The sequence below is a fragment of the Uranotaenia lowii genome, chromosome 1 (genome assembly GCF_029784155.1).
Source record: "Uranotaenia lowii strain MFRU-FL chromosome 1, ASM2978415v1, whole genome shotgun sequence".
Classification (NCBI taxonomy): Eukaryota; Metazoa; Arthropoda; class Insecta; order Diptera; family Culicidae; genus Uranotaenia; species Uranotaenia lowii.
In genome coordinates this window covers 93,984,644-94,006,228 of record NC_073691.1, presented here as the reverse complement: position 1 = coordinate 94,006,228, position 21,585 = coordinate 93,984,644, and the positions used below count along the sequence as shown (strand labels likewise).

Here is a 21,585-nt window from a genome sequence, read left to right as displayed (position 1 = left end):
TATCTACTACTAGTTATTCTATGTTTCTTAGAGCAAGTTCACTGGTGTTTGGAAAAAGTGGTAGAAATTTCGACACTCACAGCACATTTTGAAAATTTTGCCATGCAAAAACATTTTCAAGATCTGTGGCCTTCTAGTTTTTTTACAACACGTGTTGTATTTTCGCATGCTGTGATGCAAAAATAGCAATATTTTTATCACATACGACTGAAATAGAAACAGGGCTTTAAAAATACAACGCCCAAAGATCTTGAAAACATTTTTGCATGGTAAGATTTTCAAAATGTGCTACAAGTGTCAAAATTTCTACCACTTTTTCCCAACACCAGTGAACTTGCTCTTAGGATGCTCTTTGTGCATCAAGGGGGTGCAGACCAGACAGGAACTGATTTCTAGCTTTCAAAACACGGATTAAAATACATTTTAAACATCATTATCGTAGAAAACTTTCCAAATGAGGCCCTTAGAGTAAAAGAAGTATAAGTGCATAAAATCTTATTTCGAGAAAACACGCTTTCAAATTTATGTATTTGGCCATTATCCATATATTTTCCGAATCAAATGTAAAAGTATGTTGAAAAAAATTCTAAAAATCCGAAAAAATCATCAAATATAGTTTGAAATGTGAAGGCTCGGTTGGCATCAATAACTCAAAATCGACCATTTTGTCCCTTATACCTCTTTGGCTCTGAGAGCCTTAAATGATTCTGACGATTTTAATTGAACTTAAACGTACGCTTGGTACGTTTTTTGACGAACATGTTGTTGACGGGCTGAACGACTTAATTCAACAATGTGTGACGTCGTTTTGGCTACAACTAGAATCAGTCAATCTCGTAAGCTGAGCTGCACACATGCCTTGCCAGATGGCCAGATTAAAGCAAGTTTGCCAAAAATCATTGCCAAGATTCGTTGAGCTCAATTCACATTCTCTTCGATGGTTTTTTGTGTTAGCAAAGATCACGTTAAAGCAAATCTTGATACAAAGGATTTTCTTTGCTTCTAGACTTCAGTTCTTTGGATAAGGTTAAGTCGATTTTCCAGAAGATCCATGCACAGAAGATAGAATACACAGGACAGAATAAAACCCAAATATGCTCACCTTCAGCACACGTTGCCAAATATTTTCCGTTCCGGGAAAAATCCATATCAAACACCTGGCCGGTATGACCCTTGAGGGTCGTGTACAGCCAGGGATGCTGATAATTCGCCTCGGCCGTTCGCTGCTTCTTGACGTTGGTGGTGACACTGGCGGCAGCAGTTTTTCTTCCAGCTCTGCCACCACCACCGGAAGCAGCTGTTGCCTGCTGCTGTTCTGCTGCATTTTCGTTCACGGGCCGGTTCTGATTGCCGGCTACTCCTCCTCTGTGCTTGCCTCCTCGGTCTGCGTTCTTCTCGTTTCGATTGGCTGCGTCACCTGGTGGAGTGGAATGGAGAGAGAGAAAAAAACACGCGGATTAGAATCATTAGTTTGAGTGAGACGTGGATAATTGGTATTAAATAATCGAATTAAGGCAGAGTTTTTACATGAGTCATAATGGTTTCACGTTCGGTCGGTCTTTTCGCACGCCTACCGCGTCCTTATAATGAGGTTTTTAAAACAGAAATGGAATTTTTGAGCCGAGAATTAACGTACTATATCAATTTGCGTACAATTTGCCAACTGTCTCTACCTCTTTAAAACAACGGCGCGCGTCCCTGTTATAAACATCAAAATTTAAGTGTTAACTATGCAAGCGCAATTTAGAGACCCAAACATATTCCGAGAAACTTACATACCTACAGTGTGAAAAAAGGAATGTAGGTAAACATTTTATTCTGTCTTCGTTCATTCTTGTCTCCCTGCCCTAAGACACGCCACCTTTGATTGCATGTCGATTTTCGAGTTGGCACAGAATTTCTGTCGACAACATGAAACCGTGCGAATTTATGTCCACCAACGACGAAACACGAATGGCCAACCGAAAATAAACATCCGAAAAAGCGCTGTTCTCTTACTGCGCTGAGCTAGGTTTTTGGTTAACATTTGCGTCACCACATGTGCCACACCACGGGCACAGGCAGCTGGGCGGGCGATGATGGCAAATCAACCGGTTCTCGATACGATGGAACGGAATTGATTATACTATTGGCGGTTTAGTATATAAATCTAGCTTATTCGAATTGGTCTTTAGAACATTATACACAATCTAGACTTTTCTATCTCTCGATAAATTTTTAAGAAGGAACTGCCTCGAATAGGCTTAGCAGTTATAACGGAGCAGATTCAGCCTTAAGAGTATTTTAACCCACTTTGGCAATATTGATTGATAAATAATGCAAATAAATTCTTGGAATACTGCTTCCCAGCATCCGATTATGTATACTAATAATTTCCGCGTTTTGGTAGACCAAATTTTGTATCGTCAGGTTGTGAAATAAAAGCTTTTGGACGAAAACATGTTTGTGTGGACTTCTTAAATTTTTGCTTGCAGTTTTCTGTGATAAAAGCATGGGCTATGGAAAACTAAAAATGCTAAACACGTCACGATCGTGTGTTATCAAAAGAAGGGCGAATATCGATTTTCTGGGATTTAATCTATTTTTTGAGCAACTCCCTCTTACAGGAGGAGACAAACAAAAGACAAATGTTTGCATACGTAACAACCGATCAAATAAGTGGTACCAAAATTTGGCGTGGGAGGGTATTTGGGTACGAGAAATATTTCTATGATTAATGGGCCCTATTACGTAAGACGAGTCACGAGTCATTTTACTCGAGTGAGCCATTTTTGTATTACAGTAGTCGAGTCGAGTCGAACTTCAGTCGAATAGCTCAACTGAGTCGACTGCGAAAAATTAAAACATGATAGCCGCCATACGAGCACTCAAATTAATTCAATCAGCTTCGCTCGACTACCATAATACGACATTTCTCTCGACTCGACAGTGGTTGGAGTCGCATCGAGGTTACTCGACTCGTTTTATGTAATAGGGCCCTATTTGAGATTCCTTCCCTTTTCCAGTAGGGGGATAGGAAGTGGAGAGGGGGCCTCTCTTACTAATTTGTACATAACGAAAAAACTAATCAAGCAAATGGAACCATATTTGGTATGGGATGGTATTAGGATACGAGAAATTGTTAAATGAATATTTGGCACCGATCCCTCTATCCGATAAGGGAGGTAAAAAGAGGGGAGGGGAGTTCCCTTACATTTTTTTTTGCTTAATTGGAGAACTAATCGAGCAAATGGAACTTAATTTGGCATGGGAGGATATTTGGGAACGATAAATGTTTTGATTATTTGAAATCCTCCCTCCTTCTGGTGGGGAGATAGGAGAGGGGGAGGGGAGCTTCCATATAAGTTTTTGTATAACTAAAGAACAAATCGAGCAAATGGAATCAAATGTTTGAAAAATGTTTCCCTGAATCTTCGGTAACCCTTTATCATTCCAGTGGGGTGATAGGGAGAGCGAGGGGGGCTCGTGTAATTTTTTTTCACATAACTGGAAAACTATTCAAGTAAAAGTAATACAAAGAATATTTCTATGCCTATTTGAGACCCTTCCCCTCTTCCTTAGGAGGTTCCAATACAAGTTATTGCCCAACTCGAAAATTTATATAAAAAAATGGGCATAATTATTAGAAACGCCTACCTCTTTCAAATTGTGGAGGAAGGGAAGAAAAAACCATCTTTAGCATAAATCGAGCACTTATCAATCAAAACGGACCATCTTTTATAAGAGAGATTATTTGCGTACGAATAATTTTGGCCCGTCCCTTTTTTTTTGGAGTGGAGGTGAAAAGAAGACAAGTTTTTTTTAAATATTTTATTGGGCATAACTCGAAAACTTATCAAAGAAATGGAGCCAAATGAGCAAACTGGCTTTATTTAAATAATAACAATGTTTTTTATGACAGTTCATGAGCCACCCCAGCCAATAAAAGCAAAAGATAAAAAAAGGTTTTTGAGCACCAGTTTTAGACATTTAAATATAATAGATTCAACTAGAAATGTATGGTTGTCCTCTCAAATTTAATTATAATTATAATAGATTCAACAGTAAATTTATGATTGTTTCAACTTTAAATGTGATACATTCAACTAGAATTGTATGATTGAAACTATGCAATATGCTATAAATACAGTAAATTCAAATAAATTTCAATGATTGACTGTATGATACTTGACAAAATACCTACACATACAGACATTTAATGTACATAAGAGTAGATAGTTAGCCCTCAACAGCAGGCAGCTGGTGTCTACTAATGACGAAATAAGACGGCAACAGCTAAGATTTTTTTGTTTTTTTATCTTATTAACACTAAACATACCGACACTTTGTATATACCTATTCATACCGCGAGCGGTCAAATGACGGCAAACACCATTTTCGCTAAAACTTTCTTGTTCCTCAACCGATTTCTACAAAATTTATAGTTTTGAAAAGCTTATAACTTGACTCAAATATGCTTCTCAGACAATTTTCAGCTACAATCAATTATTTTTAAGTTACTTGAAGTTCAAAAAAATATTTTATGAAAAAACATGCCTCAGAAAATAGGCTGTAAATCAGTTATTGAGTGCTCGAAAAAAATTTCACTTAGTGCCTCAGAAAGCTGAAGTTAGAAGCTAAATGTTGCACATATGGAATATTTTTTTAAAAAATTTCTAAGATCATGGCTACAAAAAATGTAAAAAAGTTGTGTAAAACCCGTACATTTCAATCAATCAACCGCCAAAGTTGTTCCTGTTACCGCAGAAAATTTTTAAAAATTTAATTGGAAAGTTGACGTAACTTGTCACATTTTGGCATCTTTAGATTTTTAAAATACGAAATACATAATTTATGACGACTTTTCAAAGGTAGCTATTTTTCGAACTTTTTATCAATTGGGATTTTCTGAGGCAATCCCTACGCCTAAATTCAGCTTTGCACTGGATTTTGAGTATGTTATCGTAAGGTTTAGGCAAAAAAATTATATGCAAAAGAATGAAAATTTTATACCGGTTCTAGTGGTGTGACTACATTGGTGGTGCGATGCTTGACAAAAATATAATAAATATATTTCTGAATGTAAAACCAGAAAATTTGCGCTAATGTTTGTTTGTTTTTTCGTTTCCTTTCACCCGTCTTCGTGTGCAAAATAGCTTTGAGATATTACCACCCACTGCGCCCGTCTGCCAAGCAAGAATTTGCGCTGACTTTTCAAAATTCAGAAACTACTTCACTGTTTTATTTATCATATTTTTGTCAAGCATTGCACCGCCAATACAAATACATCACTAGAACCGGTATGAAATTGGCTTTCTTTTGCATATAGTTTTCAAGCCTAAACCTTACGTTAACATACTCAAAATCCAGTGCAAAGCTGAATTTAGGCGTAGGGATTGCCTCAGAAAATCCCAATTGATAAAAAGTTCGAAAAATAGCTACCTTTGAAAAGTCGTCATAAATTATGTATTTCGTATTTTAAAAATCTAAAGATGCCAAAATGTGACAAGTTACGTCAACTTTCCAATTAAATTTTTAAAAATTTTCTGCGGTAACAGGAACAACTTTGGCGGTTGATTGATTGAAATGTACGGGTTTTACACAACTTTTTTACATTTTTTGTAGCCATGATCTTAGAAATTTTTTAAAAAAATATTCCATATGTGCAACATTTAGCTTCTAACTTCAGCTTTCTGAGGCACTAAGTGAAATTTTTTTCGAGCACTCAATAACTGATTTGCAGCCTATTTTCTGAGGCATGTTTTTTCATAAAATTTTTTTTGAACTTCAAATAACTTAAAAATAATTGATTGTAGCTGAAAATTGTCTGAAAAGCATATTTGAGTCAAGTTATAAGCTTTTCAAAACTATAAATTTTGTAGAAATCGGTTGAGAAACAAGAAAGTTTTAGCGAAAATGGTGTTTTTCGTCATTTGACCGCTCGCGGTATGAATAGGTATACCACATGCGTTATTCGAAAACCGCAACACTTAAAAAAAATTTAAAAACGCAAAAATACTTGCATTTTGTAAATAAAAATAGTCCTGTCGTTAAATTTGCGAAAAAACATTTATATAAGGCGCAATCATCCTTTAAAGTTCGATAACCGTCATTTGACCGCCTCCGGTACGTTTAGTGTTAATATCGACGTATCTCTCTTGTTTCCATAGCTTGGATTATATTGGGTACTCGGGCAGTTCAAAAGGAAATGGAGCTCGTTGTCCGGCTCGAAAGGGTTCGCAAGGTCAGTAGTTCGGGGCTAAATGTGCCGACTGGTTTCGCACTGGAAGCTTCCGGAGGGTCTCCGAACAACATTTCACCCTAGTTGGAACGCTTCTGTCACTGGCCATATTTATTGTACTTCCAAAGTGTATTCAAACTGGATGACTAAAACAAATGAGTGATTGAAAATAGATTTTAAAAATCATTACGATAATTAAAATTAATTTTGATTTGGCGATAGAATACAGCTTAAAGCCAACTCTGTGTATAGTTATCTTAATAATATACATACAGTTGAATGCAAAAAACCAGTCATATGGATATAGTTGAACCTACAATATTCATAACTGAAACAATCAGATTAGTATAGTTGAATCTACTATACTTATTGTTAAATGCATAGAAACAATTATACGATTATAGTTGAAACTATTATATGTATAATGAAATGCACAAAATCAATCATACAGCTATAGTTGAATCTATCATATGTACAGTTGAATGACAAAAACATTCAGATAATCTTTAAAATATAGTTAAAAATTAAATATTTATTCTCGTGTACCCATACAAATGTTTACAACACATTTAAAGCTTGGTTTTTCCTAAACATGATTTCTTTAAATTTTACCTCAAAAGACATAAAAAATGAAATATTTGAATAAAAATTTAAAAACTTATAAAAATGATAAAATTTAAAAAATATTCGAGCATTTTTTAGGAATATTTGCTCGTAAATCCAGAAAATCGAATCAAGAATACAAAAATTACAAAAAATAAAAAAAAATATTCAAAACAACAATTCAAATTATGACAAAATTGCTCGAATAACAAGAAAAAAAAATACACAACTGTGAAAAAAGACAAAAATCACTGAGTACGAAAATCCAGGAAAACAAATTACTGCGAATCGAATATTGATGAACCTATTTGACGTCAGCAAATAAAAAGGGTAACTTTTCGTTTTGATATTATTTTTTTCTCAAAACTTAGCCAGTGTGACTTCTGAGAAAAAAGTTACAAAAATATCATTTGAATATCCTATTGATTTTTTTATTAGATCATAAGGATTTTAATTCCAGGATGTCATTAATCCCTTTAAACCTATTGAAATGATATTGATTTATATGATTTTGCTCCCGAGCGGGCTTCAAGTGAGAAAATCATCGTCATGTTCTCTCTGCAACCAGCAGTGCATCCAGATGGCTAAAAACAGATGGTAATTGAGTTGTACTGACCAATAAGAGAAAATATTGTCGCTGGCAACGATTTGAAGGCTATGAGAGCAAAATCTTGCGCTCTCTTGCATTGTTCCGATAGGTACGAATAAGGTATCGGATAGCGCCCAATTGGTGTAGTTTTCGTCGCTTTAGAAAGAAATGAAATTTATGTATGTAAATCGCCTCCACTTAGGAGATAAATGCTTTTTTTCAACTTTCATACGATCTTTCTATATGGAACGTACATCAAAACAACATAAGAATATACCTACAAAAATGTTTGCTGGGGTTTGTCTGTAATTTTAGGAAAAGTTAAAAGTCTATCGATCAAGCTACAGCTTAGCTTAATATTCGAAATTAAACTCAGCCTTTTATTTTCGTTGGATCCGTGGCACTGCGCCGTGGCATCTAGGCCACAACAGGCAACACATAAACCGTAGGACCCACATCTCCCACACAGCGTCGTAAGCACGTCAAACATTCGAAATATGTCGCGCGTAAATTCCGCATTCAGCAGAAAAAAACCAGACTCGCTCTCATTGAGAAAAGATTGGATATGAAAACAACAACAACAACAGAAAAAACCAGCTTATTTATAAACGGGCCACAACATCCGTGCCTGCCTCCGCGAGGCCGTGTGTTGTTGTCTTGGGACCAAGCAGGAAAGTCTTCCGAGTGTACCAAACGAGATCGCGCCACCAGCACTGACCACTACTCTGGCACATGCGTAGGTTAGGTATAACTCCATCGGATTCGATCATGCCAGGCCTATCAAATGATTTCTCTTCGATTCGGAACTGAACTGGTGAAATGAGGCTCTCGCAGTCGTCGGTCGTTCCCGCCAAAACTGTGCCGCGTGGTTTTGCTGACTTGGTCGCTGACTTGTTTGGATTCTCACGGTTTGTATTTATGTATATTTCAGGTTCCACGCGACGATCGATCGAGCCAGGGTCTCCAGTCCACAACCAACGACCCACAACGGAAGCGAGCGATCGAGCGGACGAAGATGAGTCACATTCCTTTCGCTGTTGAGCTGCCTTTTTTTTTTTGCTGTCTTCTCGGTGTTGTTGTGCTTTTTTGCGTTTTATTCACTGCTGCGCTTCGATACTTCACTCTCGCCTTTTTTTGCTGCTTCTTCCGACAATTACTGCACCGGTATTTGTAAGAAAGCAAAAGATTACGGTAAAAACAGTTATGGGAGGCTCTTCTGTTCGAAAGCGAAAAAAGCACGTTGTGGTGAGAATTCACCTTACCTTGCGCGAGTGATCAAGTGATCGGAGCAGATATAAATTATAGCTCACCATGGTACTTATTCACCACTATTGAGGCTATCTGAATCTAGAGTTCGAGATTGTACGGTATTGAATCGTTTTTTTTTTTGCTCAATTTAGCAACCTGAATGTTATCTGAAGCTTCGATTGAGTAAAATCTTCCAACACAAGGAACCCGATCACGAGGGCATGTCAATGTTTTACAGTCAAAAATAGCTTGTAAATATCTTATTCGGTAAAAAGACTTGAAGAATTATTTTAGTTTCGTATTCTTTATACAAAAAAAAATTCTTCGGAAAAATGTGTTAACCGATAAAGATTACATATTTCTCCCAAATAATCCACAAATTTTCAAGTTCGGTTTTAAGATATTTAATATTTTAGTTTGTGTACGACATTGATTTTATATTGATTTACAATATTATATATAGATTATCTTATCTTTTTCATTTAAATATTTCTCAATTCTTTCATAAAGCTTGCTTCATTTAGAATTTTAACAAACTTTTGCTCATATTGTGGCGCTCTTGGTGGACGGATTTGGAAGTTCTTTGCTTCACGTATGTATTTTTGGCATTCCGCAAATCGACTGTAATTTGCAAACAATCAACATGGAAGCCGAAAGAAGGGAAAAAAATGTGCATAGTTATTTAGAAAATCTATAGTGGTCTGCATCTACACAGCAAAAAAATCTGAATCCTTAACAACACTGAAATTGAAAAACCTTTAACATTACATGACGTTGAACGCAATTTATTGATGTAAATTTATAGATTGAAAAAAGTTGAAACCATAATAGCACTGAATTCGAATGACATGAATTTTACTTGACACGGAACGCGATTACTTGATGTAAATTTACATCACATATGATGCAAATAAAAAGAAGCATCACATATGACGGAATTTTCAGTGCGAATTAAATATTACACGTCTTAAATATTTACATGTCTTTCAAATTTTACACGTCTTTTGAAATTCATAGACGTGTGATATTCAACTCGCTCAGAAAATTCCATCATATGTGTTGCTTCTTTTTCGTTACATCATATGTGATGTAATTTTACAAATGTTTTTGGTCGCAGACAATTCTTAACAACACTGAATAAGAAGTTTATTAAAATTACACGTCATGGAATGTGATAACGACATTGAATTTGTGTTTAATCAATATTACATACCCTGAACATGATAATGTCATGTAAAATTATAAACTGTAAACAAAGTGTCAAGTCAAGTTGTGCACCAAAGTATTTGTTTTAAGCAGTTTTCCCGCGAGTGAGGTTCCCGGAGATCTTCGTAAAGCAGGGATGCGGTTCCGGAAGCGGCTCCACTTTACTGAACTTAGGATCCGGGGAAGAAAATGAAAGGGTGAAGTGAATCCTAATAAAAAAAAATTGCGTGCTAATGCTAAACAAATTTTTGTCGCTAAATAAAATAAACTAAATTAGTTATAAAAAAGTTTAATTTTTATGAAGAGATGAGAAAATTTTATTATTGAATCATATAAACAAAAATAAAACAAAACTAATTCCAATTGGAAAGTATCTCTTCCAATATTCAGTGAGATTATAATTTACATCATTTTCATTTTACACGTTGCAAAATTTTACATCATTTCTATTTTACACGTTGCTAAATTTCACTGGCGTGTAATTTCCAACTAGCACTGAAAATTCCGTCATATATGATGCTTCTTTTTATTTACATCACATGTGATGTGATTTTACAGATTTTTTTCGTTGTGTGTAGGTTAGCTAAACAGCTGAAATTTCCCAGAAACACCTTCCGTATGGAGCATTATCAAACGGTATAAGGAAACATTGACGATGATTTGGAGTCCTCAAGCGAATCGTCGGAGCTGAACTGTCGACTGGAAACTGCGTGGTAAGATTTTGAAGATGATGAAAAGGAATTCTAATCTGTCGGACTGTCGGACTGAGAATTCGACTCCGGGAAGGAATCAAGGCATATCGAGCTAGCAAACAGCCAAATCGGACCATAAAACAGGATAGTGTAGCCAAAATCCGTGCTCGGAAGCTATACGACCAGATGCTGGCCATATCGAGGGATTGCAATAGAGATAGAATCCTCTACATTTGGAATGGTAATGATCAAAATTCCACAACTGCTTCACAAATTGCAACAATTCGCACATTTTCTCTCTTTCTGAGCACTGGTTTCTCTCATTTTAACTCAAACTTTCTCATTTCCTCGCATGGTGTCTTCTGATGGACGATGAAACCTATGTCAAGGCTGACTTTGGGAAAATCCCAGGTCAAAAATTTTACTCTCTAAACGGCTCGGGGGGATGTTCTAGCCAAATTTAAATTTGTTTTTGCCGACAAATTTACATGAAAATTTGCAGCTGTGGCAAAAAACGAAACTTTTCGTTATAAATAAGACAATGACGTCGAAATTACACCAAAAAGAGTGTTTCCAAAAACGAATTTTGACGTTCACTCGATACCACGACCATATCGTAATGTTTTGGTCAGATTTGGCAAGCTGTCATTGCAGCTAAGTTGTTCAAGAATGGTGGGCAGAGGAATGGGATCCAGTTTGTTTCGAAAAGCCTCGACCCACCCAATTGTCCTCAGTTCCGCCCTATTGAGAAATAATGGGCAATCATGAAGAGGAGACTCGAGGCGAAGGGGAAGGTTGTCAAAGACATCAATCAGATGAAGATCTGGTGAAATTAGATAGCTGAAATTATGGAAGATGAAAGTGCGCGCCGGCTAATGAGTCGTGTTGTAGCAAATAAAAATTTATTTAGCTAAGCTTAGCTTGATTGACTACTCACATCCCCTTTAAATGGTAAAATCCAAAATGCTTTTCCACTAAAAATATATTGGAATGATAAAAATCCGTTAAATATTTTTAACTTTGAATATTTAGATGAGCTGAGTATAGCAATGAAGGCTTAGTGGGACTGTTCGAAAAAAAAATGTATTGTTGCTGAATCCTTAAACTGGAATTTTCGTCATCATCAGCAACTGCGACATAACTGTTGACCAGACATCTATCAAACATTTTCCAAATATCGGAACCAAACAAAAGAAAGCGTTGCCGATTAACATCCATGATTGTTTGATGAATATTTCATCGTCGCTGGAAGGCAAGGTAGCCAATCACCAGCGCGAAAAATTCGGATTTCAACTGCATTGACAATATCATTTTGAGCTCCACGATCGTTGCTGTGGCTCAATGAACGAATTCCATCCGTGATTGGCCGAGGCCATCAATTTTGTCAAAAGAATGATGCTTGGGATTAGCAACTGATTCTCAATGCACAAAAGTGATCCTCTGTCTTTAAACGTCAATAACGGCGCCGGCCAAGTGCTTGTAGTCAATTGATGGGTAGGAAAAAAGAGAAAAGGATGAAAGAAAGAAATTTTTGCTTTAGGACCGATGTCACCTCTTTATCCTAGCAAAACAAAGTTTTGGAATGTGGGTTCAGGGATTTGTTACAAAGTACTCAAAAATTACAAAAAAATGAATATCATAAAATTTAAAAACAAATACTAACAAAAGACTAAAAATAATTTAAAAAAACTTAGAAATAATCTAGAATGTCAAAACTAGCAAATATGACTAAAAAAACATTATGAACAAAACAAAAAAAAAAATGCTTGATGCACCAAAAACATGATAAAAAATAATAAAACAAATAATAACAATAGTTTTTTGTAATGATAAGAGAAAAACAATTGAGAAAAGAAACCGTTCGATTTTGACAACTTTCAATTTAACGATTTCACGAGCGTGCCAAAATCGAACGGAGTCTTTACCTACTTTACAAAAGTCACGATACTTATAATTAGTTACCCGAAAAAAAAAACTTATAGGCTTGCGTTGTCTTTAATCTCAATTATTTTTTTCCAGATTTGAACATACGACTCATCATTTTGTGAAGACCTATTGACGCGAATGATTTTTCCATCTTATTCATACATAATCTTTTTTTAATTGCAAGATTATGGATCTAAACATTGTTTCTAAACAGAAAATCGGTTAAAAGTGAAATCAGTAGTCAAATGCAATAAGGCTGAAACAAATATCAATATCTTCTATTGTCATCCCCTTCCTTCGAAATTTCCAAAAAACCCGAAGGGGGAAATAAATAAAGTTTGAAATATTTTTTTGTAAATTTCGAAAAAAATCAAGTATCCGAAAGATTACAAGACCAAAAAAGTATTTTGGAAGATAAGAGTTATTTCACCTTTTGTATTCTTGATATTATTAAATGTTTCGATAAAAAATTACTTGATTTGTAGGTTTTGTGCAATGGTACAGTATGCAATTTTGTTGCATACAAAATTTCATGCAATTTATTCCAATTACCCCCCCCCCCCCCCCCCCCTCGCGATGTTCAAACTCCGAGTGACAAAAGATGGATTTGAAATTTGTTCCGGCCTAATTATATAAAGCAAAAAATACTCAAACGCTAGATTGTCTCTTTAGAATTTAACTTTGATTTCAAAATGTTATACGCCTTAAATGAAAACTTGAACTTAGGGAAAAATAAATTTAGAACTAAAAGTTATAACCGAAAGCTAACGCACTCAGTTCGCATCGACATCCGTCGCAAAATATCCTTTTTCAGAAAAAAAGAGCTAATAAAAGAAATACTTAGCTCCGATTTTCTGCATGCATCTTCTTATTTTCCCCATGAATATTTCAGGAACCAGTAACGTTGTCGAAAACCTTACAAATTTTGCCGATATTAATTTAGTTGACCAGGGAAAACTCCACAACTCTGGACGACCTGCGAACCTCAAACATACACGCAACATAATTTAGAAATTAATTCTACGGGATTTCTTACGTAAACCAAGCTTTTGATACATCCCATCGATTCTACGTGCGTTGTGTGTGTGATTCCATCTAACTTACACATGAATTTCACGTTAAGTCGAAGTTGATGACTAAAAATCCCTTCAGAACATTTTTTTTAGCATGTTGTGCTACAATTGCGTTAATTCTTATAAGAAAATCAACAGTCCTTAAACAGCTGACTCATGAAGCGGCTGGAAAAGGGAAAATCTGAACAACAAGAGTATGGGATTTCTAATTTCTTATATTTTTGTATTATTATTATTATTATTATAATAATAATTCCGGAATCTTGATGCTCTAGCTCTACCGCTGCTGAGGGAAATTATCTGCTCAGTCGTCGTTAATTTTAACGACCCAGATACTCATTTCCCATCTAGTGTTGGGCTTGATTGTTAGTTATACCTCGTTTATCAGCGAATTCAAGATGAAATGATGAAAAAATGCTACATTTTTATTAAAAAGAAATTGAATTCAATAATAAATAACTTTAATACAGACAATTCGCTTTTATGATACCTGAAGGTAAAACATAAAATTGCTTTAAAAAAAGATTAAAAATTCAAAAAAGTCTTCTTGAAAGGAAGGAAAATAACGAAAACGTCAGAGTGAACAGCAATAAATTTGGTAAAAAAAAACTAAAAGGTTTAATTTTTTTCGAATGATCTAAACAGAGGATTTTTTTAAAATTCACTACTTTTGATTTCATTTTTTGTTGCTCTGATCGGAATACGCTATCGAGATGCCAAAGATAGACCCCTCCCCCTGGCGGATGAAACTATCTCACATAAATCGCTCAGGCATGCTCCCAATCTATTGTATCTTTGGCTGGCCGGCCATGTTTCATTTTGTTGCAATCTTTCTCATTAGCATACATTGGTTGGCTTGTCGAGAGGAGCTGCTGCTGCTGATTGTTTTTTTTTTTGTGCCGGTCGAACAATTGCAATTGTTTTCACCAGCATCAGCCAGAGCTTTCCGCCCATCAATAACGGTGGAGCGGCAGATCAACTACCTACTTTACTAAATAAATGGGTCTCTCTATTCTGTGCAGTGCTTTCCAAAAAGTTGACCAACTTTTCCCTCTAAACACCGCTGCTGCCCGGCGATGGCCACTCGTCGTCGTCGAGGCGAACATTTCCTATTTTGCATGCATAAGCGGATTAAATTGCAAAATTTCATGTGAAATCAAGTACCGTACCCACAACTTTCCGGCGGGGCGGCACAGGTGAATAATGACTTGCAGCAAGTAAGCCGCTATACCCCAACACAACATACTTTGCTTTACGTAGGATCGCGCCTGAATTGGCCCCCGTGTGCTAAAAGCGGACAAACGTGCTCTCGATAAACCTGTTTCAGAGCACAGCGTCGTCTAACTGTATACGAGAACTACCGCGCCACCTCAAAGAGATGTCAACATTCCACCTCCTGTCGCGGGGAGTTAGATCATAATTGTCCTCATCAACTGGAGACAATCACTGGCTCTTGACAAAATAAAGGACCCAAGCAAAAAAGTTCTGATACGGAAACCAACACAGCGTTCCATGAATGGTAAACCGATTGATATCGATTCCTATTATCAGCGTTCGAAACTAACCGTGCAGGATTTTTTTTTATTATGCTGAACCAAACCACAACAACTACGCCACAAAAAATATCGTAGAATCGAAAAGAAACAACAAAGTTGATTAAACTTCTCAGTGCCATTACAATTCTGGTGGCAAGTCGAGTCGAGCCCATTCTTCTGGTTGGTCAAAAGCCGTCCGTCGTCCGTCGATCTGGTTGCGATCGTAACTATACACATAGTTACTTAGTATTGCCACTTTTTTTGCTGTGACGGCACTGGTTATGCGTTTTCAGTAATGACTTAGTCTATGTGGGTAGATACATAAGTATGTATACGACTTGGAGCTTATCGCGGCGTAGCAGCGAGGAAGTGTATTGCGGACACGCGATGATGGTTCAAACAACACTTGAGGTAGCACAAAGTTTCACAGACTGATTAGACTCGAAGCCCGAACTGATAATGGTGCTCCGGGAACCGCATGTGTCCGCCTCCGGGTTTCGGTAGGTTGGTGTTGGGACTTATACGATATTGTAGATACGAGACAACGCTAACGCCGCGCCGCTACTGGTAGTATCCCACAAACAATCGTATGGTATTAGCAGCTAGCTCCTGCCTGACCCGCTCTCGTTCTTTGTCTTTTTGGTCATAAATCATGGGCGCTATAAATGTGCAGCACCGAAAACCGGATCGCACGTATTTTAGTGGACGACGGATTTACGACATGTGATTAAGCCTTTCACCATTTAGTGGTGGTCCATTCTTCTGGGTGTAAATGAATCAACTTTAGACGGACGAAGTGATGCTAGAATTATGATTGCAACAACTTCGGGGATTGTTTGGGATAGTTGGAAAATTTATCGCCTTACGGCGGGGAAGCACGTCTCCGGTTACTAACGCATATACGTCATGAACAGCACACGATCAAAAAACTCATTCACAGTGTGTAAGCTTTCCGATGGGAATTCCTATCGAGTTCAAAATCAAATCAGCGCAAATATTTCATCTGAGAAACGTGCACATCCCACCTGCAATAATGCTAACTGCTATCGGGTGTCGAGTGCTGTTGTTGTTTAAGATATTCAAACACGAGTTGCGACGCTGCTGCTGCTGCTGCTGTGCTCACTGATCAGGAATCCTCGCGGTTGGCCTGTCAGTCTTATTTGCATACATTCCAAAGCAGTAGCAAGTAGGTGGTAGGTGTCTAGCTAGGTATTTGGTGCTCGAGCGAGCGAGCGAGCTCGTTGTTTAGCCAGGTGCGCAGCAATAAGCCAACAGCTACTGCTAAGCAACGCCGTTACCTACCTACATACTTACATAGGTAGGTACTTACTTAGTTGAATGGGAATTGAATCATTGCAATAATGTTTTCACCTCTGGCTGACTGGGACACCAAGAATTTCTTTGTGATAGCTCACTGATTTATTTCAAAGTAGACCGTTGAATGCTGGTACAAAAGTGAGGCGATTAAAAAAAATAACAACGTTTTCTTCTTGTGTTGTTCTTAAATTTTCCGAATATGAGCACTTTGAAATAAAAACCTTCCAATAAATTGACCCCGGCTTAAGCTTCAAACATTCCGAAAGAGATATTCTGATGAGTACACATCTCTCCTCGTTGCATCAGAAAAATGATTTACGTTGACCTACATCTTTCAACATCTGTTTTAAAATTTTATTTTATGTTTATTAAAAAAAAGTAAACATCACCCTAGAATTTGTTTTAATACGAGAAATATTTGTCGAATTTCACAAGCGTCTTAAGACGCATTTCTTCTCCGATAATGAGCACATGAATTGATGTCCCTGGAAAAGAGATCGAATATGGTTTTCTCTAGTGCAAGTATGTCGCATCATTGGAACATTATGAATATTTTGTAAATGTTCTAAACGGTATCAAATGAGAGTCGGAAACTTGTGACCCCTGAATCATATTTAATGTTCAATCAGTGCCTTGCAGTGCATTTTTTAGCTTGCTGCGACCAAATTATTTGTGAAACTGTGAAACTATTTTGCAGATGAATAGTTATTTGTTGAGTGTGATCGTTAAGGGTGCTAGTGTTCCTTGGTGGAATCAATGACTATTTTGAGCCTCGTTCTACTTAGTCGAAATCTTTGGGAGCAGACTGGAAAGAGGAGATCACTATCAACTTACAGAGGTCAGATGTTTACTTTTTTTGGGTGAGCTTATAATGTTTATTTCGTTAAAATTCCGTTGCATTTCGTTAAAATAAGGATTTAAGTTTGGATGTTCCCACCCTGAATTTAGTATTTTTGGACAAAACTGAACGGATTAAAAGCTTCGAGTTTGAAGATTATGATACCTTATTTATTTCTGTTATAAGGGTAACATTTTTAGTTCAAAACTTTTCGATTTCTGAACAGACCTCGGAGGGTTTTATGTTCTACTCATATTTTCCGATTCTCTTTTTTTTTTCAAGAGCGTGTAAAGGCAAAGACCAGAAATTATTGTACATTGAAATCCAAAACAGTTGAACATTTACAAAAAAAAAGTTGTTCTCTGTTTCGTAATCAAACAACGTAACCCTCATCAGATTTAATATTTTAAGACCTCACAATCACTTTCTTGTCCTCTTTGAAAATTGATCAGTGGCAATTTCCAAAATCTTGTTGAAACTTATCAACCCTTTTGAAAAACAACAACATAAAACAACATAAAAATATGATGATACATTAACTGAATACAGATACCTCATTAACATTCCAGATTGATTGGTTTTAACCCGGATTTTCAAAGAAAAAATTGGGAAATTGGGACCAGGCGGGCCAGTCCGGTTACCTGGAAATCGAGGGAGAAGGCCCGATTTTTTCCAGGTTTTATTCTCAATTTGCCGAATTTGACCGCCGCACACAAGGGAAAACGATGTAAAAAGGTGATCAAAATTGTTTACGCCAAAACGGAGCGTTTTAGACCCATAGTGTCTTCGGGACATTTTACCTACATTTAAAACACTTTAAAATGAGCTTTTGATAGAAATGATAAAATCACCTAGCAGTGAGATAGAAAAAATATTTTTTGTATTTATCATTTTAGAGCACTTATGTCTTTGGCAAGTTTTTAGATTGTAAAAAAATAGCAATTTTGTTGAAGACGTCAACATCGTAGAAGTTAACCCAAAAAAGTTAGAAGAGTTCAAAATAAAGAAATATTTTTTTATCAAAATTTTCAGTATTTTAACGATATCTTTTCAGGCCGAGCTTATTCAAGCAAGATGTGTTTGAAAGAGTTTTGAGTCATTTAAAATCGAACAGTTTTGTAGAGCACACTAAACAAAAATATTCAGACTGAAACGAGTTAGATCGGACAAATTAAGAAAAAAATAGCTGTTTTCGAACACCTGTAACTTTCTAGGTTGGTTGAGTTCGGTTCATTTTTTGGTTGCATTTAAATCAGGCAGCTTTATAATTGATTAAAGTTAGCTATTTTGGTAGCTAATATGGTGTACCCCGATCGGGGTACGAAAAAACACGTGCTTCGATCCATCCATGTATCATTGTATAGATCAATGCAAAGTCAGCCTATCGACTTTGCTTCTTCTAGACAATAATACGATGTGGGACAAATGGTCTTGTGCGGCAAGAAGTTTTCTCAAATCACGCTCTTGGCTCATTTTCAACACCTTTCATGCTTCCTAATCTAATCTATCCGTCTATAATTTTCATTACTTTCATTTGAAATTCTTCCTATTAGAATGTATACTTCACCGAAATGCCATTAATCATTAAATTAGAATCATAAACCAGCGGTGATAATCTGTTAACACAAAATTTAATTAGAGATGTACCGAATAGTGGTATTCGGCGAACGGCCGAATATCGAATATTGACCTTTTCAACTATTCGGCCGAATATTCGGTCGAATATTCTGTTGAGTTTTTGATAAAAAATTAAAAAGCTAGAAGTTCATTTTCCTTCTACTTCTTCCATCTTCACACTCCTTATGTTACTGAATCGATTATCTCTACCGGATGTATAATATGTACATCAGATTTTCTTTAAGTAATGGCTCTTTGATTTTCTAAATGTCACCAATAGTTAAAAGGACATCAGCTGAATTGTCGCTTCTTTGGCGTTTATCACCAAAGAGATTGGGTTGCATTAAAATCTGGGACAAAACATGTCAAACCAAGTGCCAAGCTGTTTGAAATTGCTTATTTTATATTGAATCAGATGAATGTCGAATTTAAGCTAGATGTCTTCAAAATAGTTGCCGAAAAAACGACGATCTTTAACTTTGAGAATACTACATTTTCTACCAAACAAATCAACACGGCCGGGTCTGGACGATTTTTTGAAAAATTTGTAAAAAAAAGGGCATATCCCAACAGAATCTAGGCATTTTATTTAACCATAAAAGAGGAAAAGTAAATTACTAAAAATTTGATGTTTTCATCGAATCACAGCAGCAATGTTAAAATCGTATCTAAGGGTGAAAGAAAAATTGATGATTATATTTAAATTTTAGAGTAATTCGTTTTTGAATGCAAAATATAAAAATTTTCAAAGAAAAATTAGGGTATTTTGTTTTTTTTTAGCAAATAATCTGAACAAACCCGGGTAATATCTGGAAAATTTCAAATAATATATAGCCATCCCGGTCAGATTTGAATTTTCTGAATAAACGATAATCTGTAATAAACGACAATCAAAGAATAAAGCTATCTACAGTGAAATATACACGGATATACCAAGGAATTTTAACTGAAACCATAAGTTTGATGATTTTGTAGCTTTTTCAACATGACTTTTGGATATTTTATAAATCAGTTGAAAAATTTGACAAGTCTGTTCGTGTATAAAATTTGAAAAATAAGTATTCGGCCTACTCGGCCGAATATTTGGCTCAACTATTCGGTGAGCCGAATATTCGGGTTAACGTTTTTTTGGCGGCATTCGGCGCCGAATATTCGGCCGACCGAATATTTGGTACATCTCTATTTTAAATAAACAAGTTTTTAGAAGTATTAAAGTAGTTGTAGTTGTTTTTTTTTTTCATATAACCACATGTTGTCTCTAAAACCAAGCTTTTATTTTGTTTTAAAAGCATCTTTTAAATAACATAAGGTAGCAAAATTCACATTTCTCCGAGGTGTAAAAAGTAGAGGGCTATTTATCACTAATTTTGGCACGCTGATTTAATAATCGCATTTATTTGTTTACTATCGGTTCTTGTTTTCTAGATAACTTTTGAAAACAGGAAAAATTCATTAAATAAATTTGTGCACTTTTTCGGCAAAACTATAGAAGCAAACATTCTGAAAATAAAGGTTTGAATTCAATAATCAACATCCTCGAAAACCGCGATTTTCTGACTTCTGAGAGAAAAGATATAGAAGTTTTCTTTTAGTTAATTTTGCAAAATTCTGCAAAATACGGGTCTAAAGAAGATTTACCCCCTTGGATAATTTCAAAGGTATAAGTCAAATCGATTCGCAGTCATTAACAAAGTTGTTAAGTGAGTAAAAACCTTCAATATTAAGTACTAAGAGATTTTCTTTAATTATGTCAGGAATATTTGAAAGCTATCTATACAAATTTCAAAAATTTAACTTTTTGTAATTCGTTGTAATTCTGGAACTAGAATATCTAGGCAAGATCTGAAACGATGTTTGAAAAAAAAGGATAATAAAATGATAAATTGTGTTAGACAAAAATCTGACAAATGAGACGTTAACTTTGAGATCAATTTGTAGTCCAGTTGAAACCAATAATAATTTCTCTAGAAGCCTAAGTAAGCAGACCAAATGGGATTCCAAAATAACACAGCTTATGAAAATCAGTTTAGAAGTTTTCAAAGAAAAAAAAATGTGAACGATGTTCTGAACCATCAGCAAAAAAGCAATCCTTCCAATTTGAAGGCCTTAGTCATTCGTGGAAGAAAAAACCAGTTCTTGATTTTGAGCTGAAAGATTTTGAGAGCAATTCTGTGTGTATTCCAGCATCTAGAAAACACGGCAAAAGCTTGCCTCAACATTGTAGCAAACTGGAAAAGCCACCACTTCCGTTGCTCAAAACGGGTAACTGTAAGTGTGTCTCACTAAGCTCGGCTGTTGGGTGGGTACAAGTTCATCACGCGCAATCGAGCGCGCCAAAAAGGGACGAGCCTTCCTTCGCATGGTTTGGCATCACTCGTCGAAACCCGTTTCGTTCCCTGGAATCTTTGGCATCATTCACAAGACCCAGCCAGACAACATTCCTGAACCATGTGCGCGCGCGATCATCTCCACCACGTTGTTTAGCCTCCGTATGGCATCCGCTACTCTCGCACTCACACACTTCCATCGCAGTTTACGATTTTTGCGTTCGTTCATTCTTTCGTTCAACACACATTATCCAGTTCCTGTCTTGCGCGCTCTTTCTTCCTCCCCCTCCTCCTTCTACCACAGCTCACTTAAGCTTATTTAGAGGAGGATCTACCGCCTACCCTTTTCACCTTGAAGCTCCACGGGATACCAGCCAGTCAGCTCAACTTCAAT

At 36.2% G+C, this 21,585-nt stretch overlaps 1 protein-coding gene across 2 annotated transcripts in view; it reads right to left on the bottom strand.

Moving 5' to 3' along the window:
* Positions 1-21,585, bottom strand: part of LOC129740300 (RNA exonuclease 1 homolog) — a 91,799-nt gene that overhangs the window by 12,979 nt on the left and 57,235 nt on the right. For both annotated transcript variants that reach the window (XM_055731933.1, XM_055731934.1), the window contains exon 2: positions 1,103-1,417. In XM_055731933.1, coding sequence (XP_055587908.1) covers positions 1,103-1,417 — 315 coding nt within the window. The remainder of the gene's footprint in view (positions 1-1,102; positions 1,418-21,585) is intronic.